General features: G+C 31.4%; 1 protein-coding gene across 1 annotated transcript; it reads left to right on the top strand.

Annotated features, from left to right (window-relative positions):
- Positions 1-7,816: 7,816 nt before the first annotated feature.
- On the top strand, positions 7,817-12,502 carry LOC110790409 (nucleobase-ascorbate transporter 2). Its single transcript, XM_021995186.2, has 14 exons — positions 7,817-8,137; positions 8,235-8,332; positions 8,880-9,056; positions 9,609-9,709; positions 10,044-10,119; positions 10,227-10,286; positions 10,539-10,723; positions 10,894-10,990; positions 11,112-11,198; positions 11,285-11,343; positions 11,434-11,525; positions 11,610-11,687; positions 11,794-11,954; positions 12,045-12,502. Exons 1-14 carry the CDS (start codon positions 8,047-8,049, stop codon positions 12,255-12,257), a joined length of 1,575 nt encoding a protein of 524 aa, XP_021850878.1. The 5' UTR covers positions 7,817-8,046; the 3' UTR covers positions 12,258-12,502.
- Positions 12,503-12,602: the final 100 nt, after the last annotated feature.

Here is a 12,602-nt window from a genome sequence, read left to right as displayed (position 1 = left end):
TGTTATCTTCCTCTTGCCTCGATTTTCCATCTACATTGATGTGTTTTGTACAACCACAACACTTGAACCCAACAAGCCATGGATTTCTTTGTGAAAAACCCCTCCCTTCCTTTGAACCCTAATATTAAAGCCTCCCTTATCTCGAAATCGTTGCCTATATAATTTTCGCCTTTTCTGTGTCCAAGTTGAACCCACAAAATCAAAGAATCCATGTTGTTCATAAGACCTCGAATAGCCTACCATACCAGAACCTTTTCTTTTTTTCACAACAAAATCATTAAATCCTACTTCCTGCATCATTGTGTCAACTAATGGAACATCAATATAGATTTCACCAATATCATCAGAGTCTAAGTCAATTCCCTTAACAATGTAGCCTATGAATATTAATTCTATAGAGAATGAACATTCCAATACAAAATGAAATAATAAACTTCAAAAGTATTAATCAACTCATTACATCAAAAAGAATATTCCTAAAGCAGTTACTTAGCGTGTGGTTTCCCAGATTTAGAAAAATCATATGGCAACAAAAAATGAACATTATTATGAAAAATTGAACATTAGTAAAGTAAACAGAAATTGATCTACGAAAACTTGAAATTACGTACACGATGGTTTGTGCTTGCTTTCCATTGCCAGTTTCAGGCGCATTTGTCGACTTTTCAGTACTGTAGCCAAAAAATCAAAAGTTAGGGTTTGGTAAAATCATTAGGCAACGAAAATGAACATTATAATGAAAAAATTGAATATTATTAAATTAAACAGAAAGTAATACATTTTATGTCTATTTAAACACAAATTTTGAAAAATCCAGCTGCACGTACGAATTTTGAACATAAATCACTTTCGTTTGTTGTTTTTCCTGCGAACACATTGTATTTCTGAAATAGAACAAAATTAAGAAAAATTAGGTTTAGATTTTACATCGAAAATAAAAGTGAAGCAACAGAATCAGTTGTAATTACTTACTTCCTCGTTTTATGCGGATCTTCAAGCTTGTTCATGTCAATTTATTTTCGAACATCAATTTTTTCTCCTCTGTTTTCAGGAAAAAAAAAAAAAAAAGAACGAAAAGATCCTTAGCTTTGAAATTTCATTGTAATTGTTGTGTTAATTTGAAATTTAACAGGAGTTTGAAGAGAGTGAAAGTAAAAGAAGGTGGTTTAATGGCGGTTTCTAGGAGAGAGAAAATGATCGCAGGAGACTGGGCGGAGGAGAGAGAATTGTTTTTGCGTGCAAATGAATTTGAATGGGTTTTGAAATTATTATATTATTATTTATTTTGGTATTTATAGGCATTTCCTCGCGTGGAAATCGAGTGCATTTTTTTTAAATATTTGTCTATCGCGTGTGCGCTCACGTGCTTTTCGTTCTTCTAAAAATGACGCGGGGGTATAGCTAGTGTCGGTTATACCCGGGTATAGAAATTAGGGATATATCAACAACCATGTAATATTCAGTCAACGACTAGCATTATACAATAAACGTCCATTAATACACAATCAACTACTATAAATATACAGTCTTACAAATGAACAATATTGCATTTTAGAATTACATCATCACTGATAGAATATATTGTCAACGTCTAATACTATACTATCAACCCCAATTAATATACTGTCATGAACTACAAATATACATCCAACATATAACTACAAGAATTTGTATCTTTAACGACAACCTAATTACGACGGGTCAAAAATCACGTCGCAAAAGCCTTTTGCGACGGGGCTAACAACCAAACAAAGACGGGAACATCAATCGCAAATGTCTTTTACGACGGTTTAACGACGGCCCCCTTTTATGACGGGTTCGCGACAGGAAATCCCGTCATTAATCAAAGACTAGATTTTAGCCCGTGCGATGCACGATTTCTACTAAATTGTTATGTTTAAATAGAACTCCTATATACCAATTTTATATATTAGATTAGTTTTTTATTTTTTATTGAATTTTATATTAGATTTATTTTTTTAAATTATGAGAGTGTTTGTGTTTGGATGAAATTGTATATGCGTAATATTAATAATTAATTAATAAAAATATCTACATGACACTTAATTAATTATCTATGTTGCACTCGACTTTTTTAATTCAAAATTAAATTTGAAATCTTATTTTTCATTGGCCGAAACCATTAGATTTCCTACGTGGCGCTCTAATATTGGGTTAATGTTTGATTGTATTTATTTTATTTTAGATTAGTGTTTGATTTTGGATGAATTTTATTTTAGATTTATTTTTTAATTTTTAGAGTGTTCGATTTTGGATGGAGTTGTATATATTAGTAATTAATTAATTAGAATATCTACGTGGCACTTAATTAGTTATCTACGTGGCAATCGATTTTTTTAATTCAAAAATAAATTATAAATCTTATTTTTCATTGGCCGAAACCATTAGTAATCCTAGGTGGCGCTCTAATATTTCAGCAAATATGCCTCCTTTATATATATATATATATATATATATATATATATATATATATATATATATATATATATATATATATATATATATATATATATATATATATATATATATATATGTTAGATTATTGGACTTTAACGACGGGATTTTCCGTCGTTAATGGTACAATTTTTTGGAGTGATATAATATTATACCACCTATACTTTTCTAACAAAATATTTAAGAATTTGCCAATTGTAACGTTTTTCCAATCATTGAGATTAACTCGGAATTTCTCTATTTAGATTGTACAAGTAATATTTAGAATGTATTTCATATCTTTATATTTAATTCGCCAATTAAGGAAATTGTTTGATAAACAAAAGGTCTTGCGCGCACAAGGTGTACAATAAATTTATTGTACACCAAGATAACTTTAACCATTTTTGTTGTAACTTTAACCTAGTTTTGATTAACTTTTATATTAGTAAAAAAAATTGATAGATAAATATTTTAAATGGTTAAATGATTAATTTTATACATTATTAGTTATTTTGAAGAAATAAGTTTTACTAAAATGAAAAAATTTATCACTGAAAAATAGATAACTTTTACATATATATGCTTAACTTTTAAGCATTTTGAGTTAACTTTTACTCCGGTGTACAATATTTATTGTACACCCATTATAAATAAGAATTTGTGTTTCCCGTATAACTTGCTTATGGAAGAGTTGGAGACTTGGAGGCCTCACAGGTCCAAAATTTATTGAGTTTAGGAAAGTCACATGAAAGTCTCAGTTGTGTACAAAATTTATTGAGTTCGAAATAATTTGATGTTTGACTATTCAAAATAATTAAGTTGGATTACCTAGGTAGCTGGTTAATGAATGATTCATTTAATTAAAAAGGTTGAGATTTGCAATTTATGGATGGAAATTTTAGCCTAAAATTGACTCGTTTATGTGTTTTACTCCGATTTTATTTGGTAAGTGATTTTTCATTTAGTCAAAACAACCAACAATTTGATTAAAAAAAAAACTTTAAAAGAAAACCGACATTTAATCCAAAATTAAAAAATTGCCTGGAGCAGCTTTTGATGTTATTATTCATATCCAATAACCAATTTCACCAAATATATTTTTAAACAAATAAAAATTCAAACAACCAACACAAAACCAATACAAACAGCCAGTCAAACTAGCAAAGTGAATCAACGGACAACCAATTGCGAAACAAGGTCTTCGTGTAAGTTTGTGTCAAACCAATTAATTAAACGAGTAGATAATCTTGAATCAAAACCTGTTTATATCTACTCATGTCAATCCATTTGTCCTTAGTTTTAGAATTTGTCTTAGCTAGGGGTGCTATAGGGCTATCCTCTAAGGTCAGTTTGAGAGCCAGGTGAGTTCTACCAAGCCCCTGATGATACAAAAACCTAACCCCTAACTGCTGTATCCGGGTACAGTCAACTCTGGTTGTATCCCCCAAAAACGACGCGCCTATATTGTTTGTTCTTTCTTGTTGTACTGTTTGTTTATTCCTATTGTACTGTTTGTTCTTTCTTGTTGTACTGTGTGTTCTTTCATGTTGTTTTTCAAATTCATCATCAAATTTTCATAATTGTTGTATTGTTTGTTCTTTTTTCTTGAATTTTATGTTCTTTTTTATATTGTTTTTTCTTTCTTGTTTATTTGTTTGTTTATAATAATCATATGGTTAATGTTCATAATGAAATTAAACTCTTCTTTGATCTTTTATGTTTTTACAAGCGTCAGTATTGTTTATTTTTTCTTTTTGTATTGTTTGTTCTTTCTTGTTGTAATGTTTGTTCTTTCATGTTGTTTTTTGAATTCATCATCAAATTTTCATATTTGTTGTATTGTTTGTTCTTTCTTCTGGAATTTTATGTTCTTTTTTATATTGTTTGTTCTTCTTTGTTTATTTGTTTGTTAATAATAATTATATGGTTAATGTTCATAATGAAATTAAACTCTTCATTGATCTTTTATGTTTTTACAAGCGCCAGTATTGTTTATTCTTTCTTTTCGTATTGTTTGTTCTTTCTTGTTGTATTGTTTGTTTTTTCATTTTGTTTTTTTAAATTCATCATAAAATTGTTCATAATTGTTGTATTGTTTGTTCTTTCTTCTAGAATTTTATATTTTTTTTTATATTGTTTATTTTTTTTTGTTGAATTGTTTGTTGTTTCTATTTTATTTTTTTTGTTCATAATAATCATCCGGTTAATGTTCATAATGAAATTGCATGTTCATACTTTTTATTTTATTTGTTCATACCTTTTGTATTCTTTGTTCGTTATTGTTCTATTAAGTCAACTTATGTGAACAATACCAGATTGACACCGGAAGAATTTGAAGGAATTTTCAATATTTTCAATTGCGGTAATTTCCTTTTGTAGTTTTTCATCCTATAGAAGAATAGAGTTGGTTGTTCACAAGAAAAATGTAGATAGTCTGCAAGTCTCTTCTCTTAGAAGTTGTTTAGCTAGCCGACTGATCCTGGCTTTAGACCATTACAAAAATATTTGATCAATGTAGAGAAGGTGTAAAACAGACAAACTTATGAACCAAAACACAAATTTTCTACATCTTAATCTTAATCACTACTACACATAAAGGTAATGCCTAATTATCCAGAAATGAAATAATGCCAATCTTCCTGTGTTAATGACTAAGATGAACAAGCTCAGAAGCATCAATGTGTAGAACAAACAATCGGACAAATTCAAAATCCAATGGTGTTCTATAAGGATTTTATTTCGAGGTAATGTAAATATATGTTCAAAGTAATAACATCGTAATGCAATAACTAAGTTCATTTTAAAATTAGTAAATACTCATTTCACAATCAGTAGATAAATGCATTTCTAAATTGGTTGAATAAATGAGAATTGTCAAATAATTAGATAAACATTCATATTCGAATGTGTAGATAAATGTTTATTTACGAATAAATAAATATTTATTTTCGAAATAGTAAATGTTCATTTCCAAATAAATAAATAAATGTTCATTTCCAAATAAATAAATAAATGTTCATTTCCAGTTTTAATTTTCATACCCATATATTTATGTTCATCTTAAATGGGGTACAGCCAAAAATTTACGCAAAAAACCTTCCTCGAGCCTCCGGCGCCCAAGTGCTTGAACGTATGGGCATTATACGAGTAGGATATAGTAGCTACAAGAAGGAAGTTCTCCCAAAAGAGAGAGACAAAGAAAGTACAACAAAAAAAAAGTTGTAAAAATTACTTACTGAATGTGGGTTTTGTCAAGGTAAGAGCCAATAGAGACGTTGTAAGATTCATCAATTTTGTTTTTAAAGTTTTTACACGTTGGTTTGAGTCAGTTTAGTCAGAATTTGGTTGGAAAATCCACCTCTTAACTCAGGAAGCTAAATCCTCATTATAAATTGGAAAATAGACTTTTTACTTCCTAACTCCAAAAGTGGTAAATAAATTAGGAAAATCTTTATTTCTTTCAACGCTAAAGAGAGAAGATTCTTTACTTAGTAAACGTCCAAAGTAGTATTATTGAAATACTATCAACGTAAACGTAAAAGAAAATAGGTAAGGCCCTATATTTTACGTTTCCATTTTTCTGTTTTTGGAAAACTAAAAATGAAAATATGAAAATCAGAAAAAGTAGTTTCGAGTTTTTGTTGCTAGTTTTAAAAATTAATATTTTACTATAAGTATTACTATTTTTTATTTAATGATTCAATCTAAATCATACGACTTTTAAAAACTGAAATTTGAAAGTTATACCGAACGGGATAATGTCAATTTAATCATGTTAAAAAGTACCAAATGTATGAATTAATTTGCCAATTGAATCATGTTTGTTTATTAACAAATAAAAACAATAGTAAAGTAATGTAGGATAATATATGTCTGTTACGAAATAAAAAAAAACAATTAGGACAGACTTATATTTCAATACTTATATTTCAATGTTGCGTTGACCGAATGTAGATAGATTTATAGGCATTCTATTAGTGTGTTTTTATTGAACAACTTTTATTAGCTTACACTCTTCAAATCATTTTCAAACACCTATATATGTGAACTCTTTTGGTCTAACACGATCTCTTATTTTTATCTATGTCAACTCCTTGACACTTCAACACAAGTATAAATTTCTTTTAAAGATCAAATTTATAAAAAAAATTAATAAAATAGCTGAATCTTCACAATTAAACAGTATTAGTATTAAACACTACTCACTAGTACCTGAATCCGAGTGACATAGTTCGACATCACACATTGTTGGAAAAGACATTAAAGTATCCTACTATAACTAAGTTATATGTAAAGCTAGTAATATAATTCCACCCCAAAGAAAAATAAAGAGCTGCATTAAATTATTTGGTGTAATATGGAGACATAGCAAACATACCCTACAGCTAAGGTCCACAAGACTAAAAACTACTTCGTATTTGTAGTTTGACTATCTTGTCAAACAATAAATGAGTAAGCAAAAACCCACAACATTGGGTCTGAGATCAAGGGGAGGAAATAAATAAACGCATTTTTCTTTACTAGTTTTGCCATGTCACTTTTTTTGAGGAGTAAATTCAGGATTTTCTTGCTAAAACCCAAACTTGTCATAAAAAACAATTAATTAACTTAATCCTTTGTAATTTTGGTCCATTTTGCGGGTACAACTCGTTGTATTTGTGCATGGTATACTCAAAATTATTTCTTTATACATGCGTTTGTACAACTCGCGTACTTTGTAAATAAATAAGAAAATAATCCTTAATATACCTTGCAAGATAATAACCGGTTGTGGCATTATTCTAGTGCAAGTGTTGAAATTGTGTTGCGAATTCACAAATTCTTATTTACAATGGGTGTACAATAAATATTGTACACCGAAGTAAAAGTTGACTTAAAATACTTTAAAGTTACATTTATATATGTAAAAGTTATCTATTTTTTAATGATAAATTTTTTATTTGAATAAAAAATTATTTCTTCAAAATCACTAATAATGTATAAATTAATCATTTAACCCTTTAAAATGTTTATCTATCAACTTTTTAATTTTATAATATAAAAGTTACAGAAAAATAGGTTAAAGTTACGAAAAACTGCATAAAAGTTGTCTTGGTGTACAATAAATTTATTGTACACCTTGTGCGCGCAAGACCTTTTGTTGCTAATTAGTGTGTAATACTAATAGTCTAATAGTACTAGTTGATCAGAAATGTGAGTTATTAAATGTGGAAAAAAAGGGCAGTAAAAGCAACGGTAACTAGGGGGTGTTTGGCACTTTGGCAGTTTCTTAAAGGGCAATATGGGAATTATTTAAAAAAGCTAACGGAAACCTTTCACACTTAGAAAAGTGGGCGGCACCTGAGTCCTGACCTGACAAACTCTTCTGTGTGACTGTGACTGTGTCTGTGTCTGTGTCTGTGTCTATGTAGGAGTATATATTGCTCTACTATTTGCAAATTTTGTTACTCTCTCCTCGTTCCCTCTTTAATCATTTCAATATACTTATTTTTCTCTCCTATTCCGTTTCTTTGCCGGAGTGTCACTTTCGGAGTGTCACTTTCTTTTTACAAGAACAACTCTGAAGAAGCATTATTCTAATCAAAATAAATGGAGCCTTTAAAACCAGAGGAGATAACTCACCCGCCAATGGATCAACTTCAAGGTTTAGAGTATTGTATTGATTCCAATCCCTCTTGGGGTAATTTTCTGGATATCCCTTCAACTTTTTTTTTAATCAACTTTATATTTTTCTTAATCAAAGAATTAATTGATTAATTTGAGTTGGTTTGGAACAGGGGAGGCAGTTGCTTTGGGTTTCCAGCATTACATCTTGTCATTAGGAACTGCTGTTATGATTCCCACATTTCTTGTTCCTTTAATGGGAGGTTCTGATGTGAGTTTAATAGTTTTATTTACTTTTAGCTTGTTAATTAATGTCATATTTTTTTCTATTAATTTCTTGAAATTAATTATTTTTTGATTATGGAAAGGATATGAATGTACTTGGTATCACATGTTTAGTGGAGTTAACAACTCTAATGAAGTCATGTGTTTGCAAGACTACATAACTTATTTATGACCATAGTTGGTGTTGAGAAATCTATCTATATATTAGTTGTGTTTTTAGCTGCACCAAAGCTATCTATCTGGGTTTATTAAAACATGACCAATTTGTTTGATATAATTATATTGATAATGGTAATAATGGATGGCAATGAAAACTTTTAAAGAAAAAGTAGATAATTTTGAGTGAACCGGCATTAGGATGAGAATGAAAATTGATTTACATACAAATTCTTCCCGCTAGCACCATTTATGACCAGCTACCAAACGGGCAGCTAAGATTTCTTCATTTGCGGAATTCGTAATGGTTGATTGTTGTGTGAACTCATTGGAAAGCATAGACATGTAATTTTCTCTTTTGAAACTTTATAATGTAGGGTGACAAAGCAAGAGTAGTGCAAACATTGCTTTTCGTTCAAGGGATTAATACTCTATTACAAACCCTATTCGGAACCCGGCTACCAACGGTGATCGGAGCCTCGTACGCGTACATGGTGCCCATCATCTCCATCATCCATGACTCATCTTTGGCAAGAATTGAAGATCCTCATTTGGTTAGTTTTTGTGTCTAACTTCTTTTGATGATCTTCCCATCTTTTTACTAACACTATGGAGCATGGAGTAATTAAGCTTTATTGTACAAGTTGAGGGCCATTTGCACATTAAAGAAAGAAAGTAAAAGGCTGATTTAGTTTTAGACCCACCTATCTAATTGGCTTTTAATAAAGGAACTAACTTTTTAAGTTCATGAGAGTAAAGTAAGTTTATCAATATACTTCCTTGACTTTGAATATGCACATATGATTCCATTTCTTATACCTTAAAAAATTATGTGATACTTATCTTCTATGTTACTTTTGGAAAAGGTTAGTCCAATAGGCCATCTCAACCCTAGAAAGTAGAAAGCAACAAAATGATGCTCAATTACACTTTTACCATATGATGAACACAAATTGGTTAAAAAAAGAATTTAATACTTTCCTGATTTTATTATTTGTTTGATGATTGTTAATTTTAGATAAAGGCCTGGCTTTGCCTCGACTAATCCCACCTTAGTTTGGTTTAGTTTCTTGTACTTGCTTGACGATGGTGTGTTTGTATTGCAGAGGTTTAATAATACTATGAGGGCAGTTCAAGGAGCTCTAATTGTGGCATCAAGTCTGCAAATTATCTTGGGATACAGCCAATTATGGGCTATTTGTTCAAGGTTAAATTTATCTTTTTATCTAAGACATATAAATATTCATCACAAGTATACAATAATGGACTCTCCAGACTTTAAACCCAACACTATTAGCAGTTTAGCACCCATACAATCCCGAAAAGAGAGACCTTGGGACATTGGGGCCGAGTAGTGGTAAACAATCAACTCCGAGATTTGGGGTGTCTGTCCCACATTTAGATTTACGTATCCTTATTAGTGTCATTTCCTATTGTAAAACATAAATATGGAACGGAAGAAGTATATCTTTACTATAATATTGCGTAGATGATTAGATGAATAGATGGTAATTAACAATGAATATTTTACGGTATGTCAGGTTTTTTAGCCCGTTAGGAATGGTGCCGGTTATATCACTGGTGGGTTTTGGTCTGCTTGATAGGGGATTCCCTGTGGTAAGTACAATCATTCTTTAACTCCTGGTTTATATTATAATTAAACTTCATTTCATGACTAGTTGCTGTTTGGTTTCTCATTCAATATTTGCTTGTCTGATTTTCAGGTGGGACGATGTGTTGAAATTGGCATTCCTATGCTCATTTTGTTTGTTGTCTTCTCTCAGGTATCTTGTCAATATTATTGCCACCTTTGTATGATTAAAGTAGTTTAATCTTTAGTGGACATAAATAATAGTGGTTAATTGGATATAGTAGCTTCCACTAACAGATTAGATAAGCTTGATAGGCTACACTAATAAATTAAACAGAAAAAGTATGCAAGGCATGCAAAACCTTGACTGATTACTGATTAGCAATGAGCAATCACATTAACAAATGAGATAGCAGGATTTATTTGTTTTCCTTTGTGTGCACAGTACCTGAAACATTTTCAGATAAGGAGGCTGCCAATGCTGGAGCGATTCGCTCTCGTTCTATCAGTTACAGTTATATGGGCATATGCACATCTTTTGACAGCTAGTGGTGCCTACAAACACCGCCCTGCAAAAACTCAAATGAATTGCCGAACTGACAAGGCTAACCTTATCTCTACTGCACCATGGTAAGCCCAATGACAAGAAACTTCATTGGCATCATAACCTTATCTACTCCAATTCTCATCATAAGTAGAATAACACTTGATTTTCTTCCTAAGTTTATTCCTCGTAAATCGTGATTTAGACTCTTGGTAAGACAGAATTTTCTCATTCATCCTTGATTATGGTCGTGTAGGATAAAGATCCCATACCCTTTACAATGGGGTGCTCCTTCTTTTGATGCTGGTCATGCATTTGGAATGATGGCCGCTGTACTAGTCTCACTGATTGAGGTATCATATTATATGTAGAATCAATAATTTAAGTATGAATGAATTCTAATCCAGAAACTTAAACCTGCTTGCCTTATTGACTTGAATTTGATTATAACATGCGTTATTTCTTCAATTATAGTCAACTGGAGCTTTTAAAGCAGCAGCTCGTCTGGCTAGTGCTACTCCACCTCCTGCTCATGTTCTGAGTCGCGGTATAGGCTGGCAGGTCTGTTTCTACTGTATTCCTACAATGTGGGAGGCTTTAATTTTCCGTTTGTTTGCTTTTACTGAGATAGATAATGCTGCTTACAGGGCATTGGGATCTTACTCAGTGGACTCTTTGGGACACTTAGTGGCTCTGCTGTTTCTATGTGAGTGTTCGTGTACATCCCTGTTTTTTTTTGTACTAAACCAGGCTTAGTCATTGGGTATATTAACACAAGTATTTGTCCGAATATCAGTGAAAATGTAGGCCTGATTGGGAGCACTCGTGTTGGAAGCCGCAGAGTTATTCAAATTTCTGCCGGTTTTATGATATTTTTCTCAATATTAGGTGAGGAACGATAACGGCCTTCACACAAACTCAGTAACACTGCCGCTAACAAATTCTCACTTTTTTTCTGAATGATTCCTGCAGGGAAATTTGGTGCTCTTTTTGCTTCAATACCATTTACTATATTTGCTGCAATGTACTGTGTTTTCTTTGGCCTTGTTGGTAAGTTACTTGCACATTATTTTTCGAATTTTGTAGAGAAAAGGTGGAGAAGAAGAGAGATTCTGAAAAACTAATATTACGAGTTTGTTGGATGATACATTTTCAGGTTCAGTTGGGCTATCATTCTTACAGTTCACAAATATGAACTCAATGAGGAATCTCTTCATTGTAGGTGTATCTATGTTTCTTGGTCTGTCTATTCCTAATTATTTCAGAGAATACTCGGCCGGTGCTCTACATGGACCTTCTCACACCAGGGCTGGATGGGTGAGAGAACATAACTTTTTATACTATACTTCTATAAACTTTTCTTCTCCAGAAAAAATTGAGTCTGAGTTTTGGTTATTGTGATTGCAGTTTAATGACTTCCTCAATACCATTTTCTCCTCTTCACCGGCAGTAGCATTGATTATTTCAGTTCTCCTAGACAACACCCTTGAATACAAGGACAGTGCTAGAGACAGAGGTATGCCATGGTGGGTCAAATTCCGAACATTTAAAGGAGACAGCCGGAATGAGGAGTTCTACACCCTTCCCTTTAATCTCAATCGGTTTTTCCCTCCATCATGAAGCAAGATCGAGCGTATTTTTAAAACCCCTTGACCAGTTTTCCATCCATCATAAACCCCTTAGAGATTAGTTTAGATTGTGTTTATCACAACCCTGGTGATGATGGAGAAATGTAATTTTCATGGAGTAAATCAAGTTTTGCTCGTTGGCTCTTTCAGCCTTCCCCTCAATTGATATATGTATATCTCAACTCGGTATTTCGGGTTCAATTTAATAATAGAATTTATTTATTTATTCTTTTTCAACCAAGTACATTGGTAAGTACATTGGTAGAATTGTAGATACGCACTTAGTTTTTCAACTAATTTTTCTTTTATAACTCCCAAAAGTAATGTCCAGATAACC

The sequence above is a fragment of the Spinacia oleracea genome, chromosome 5 (genome assembly GCF_020520425.1).
Source record: "Spinacia oleracea cultivar Varoflay chromosome 5, BTI_SOV_V1, whole genome shotgun sequence".
NCBI classification, from domain to species: domain Eukaryota; kingdom Viridiplantae; phylum Streptophyta; class Magnoliopsida; order Caryophyllales; family Amaranthaceae; genus Spinacia; species Spinacia oleracea.
This window is presented reverse-complemented; position numbering and strand designations above follow the sequence as displayed.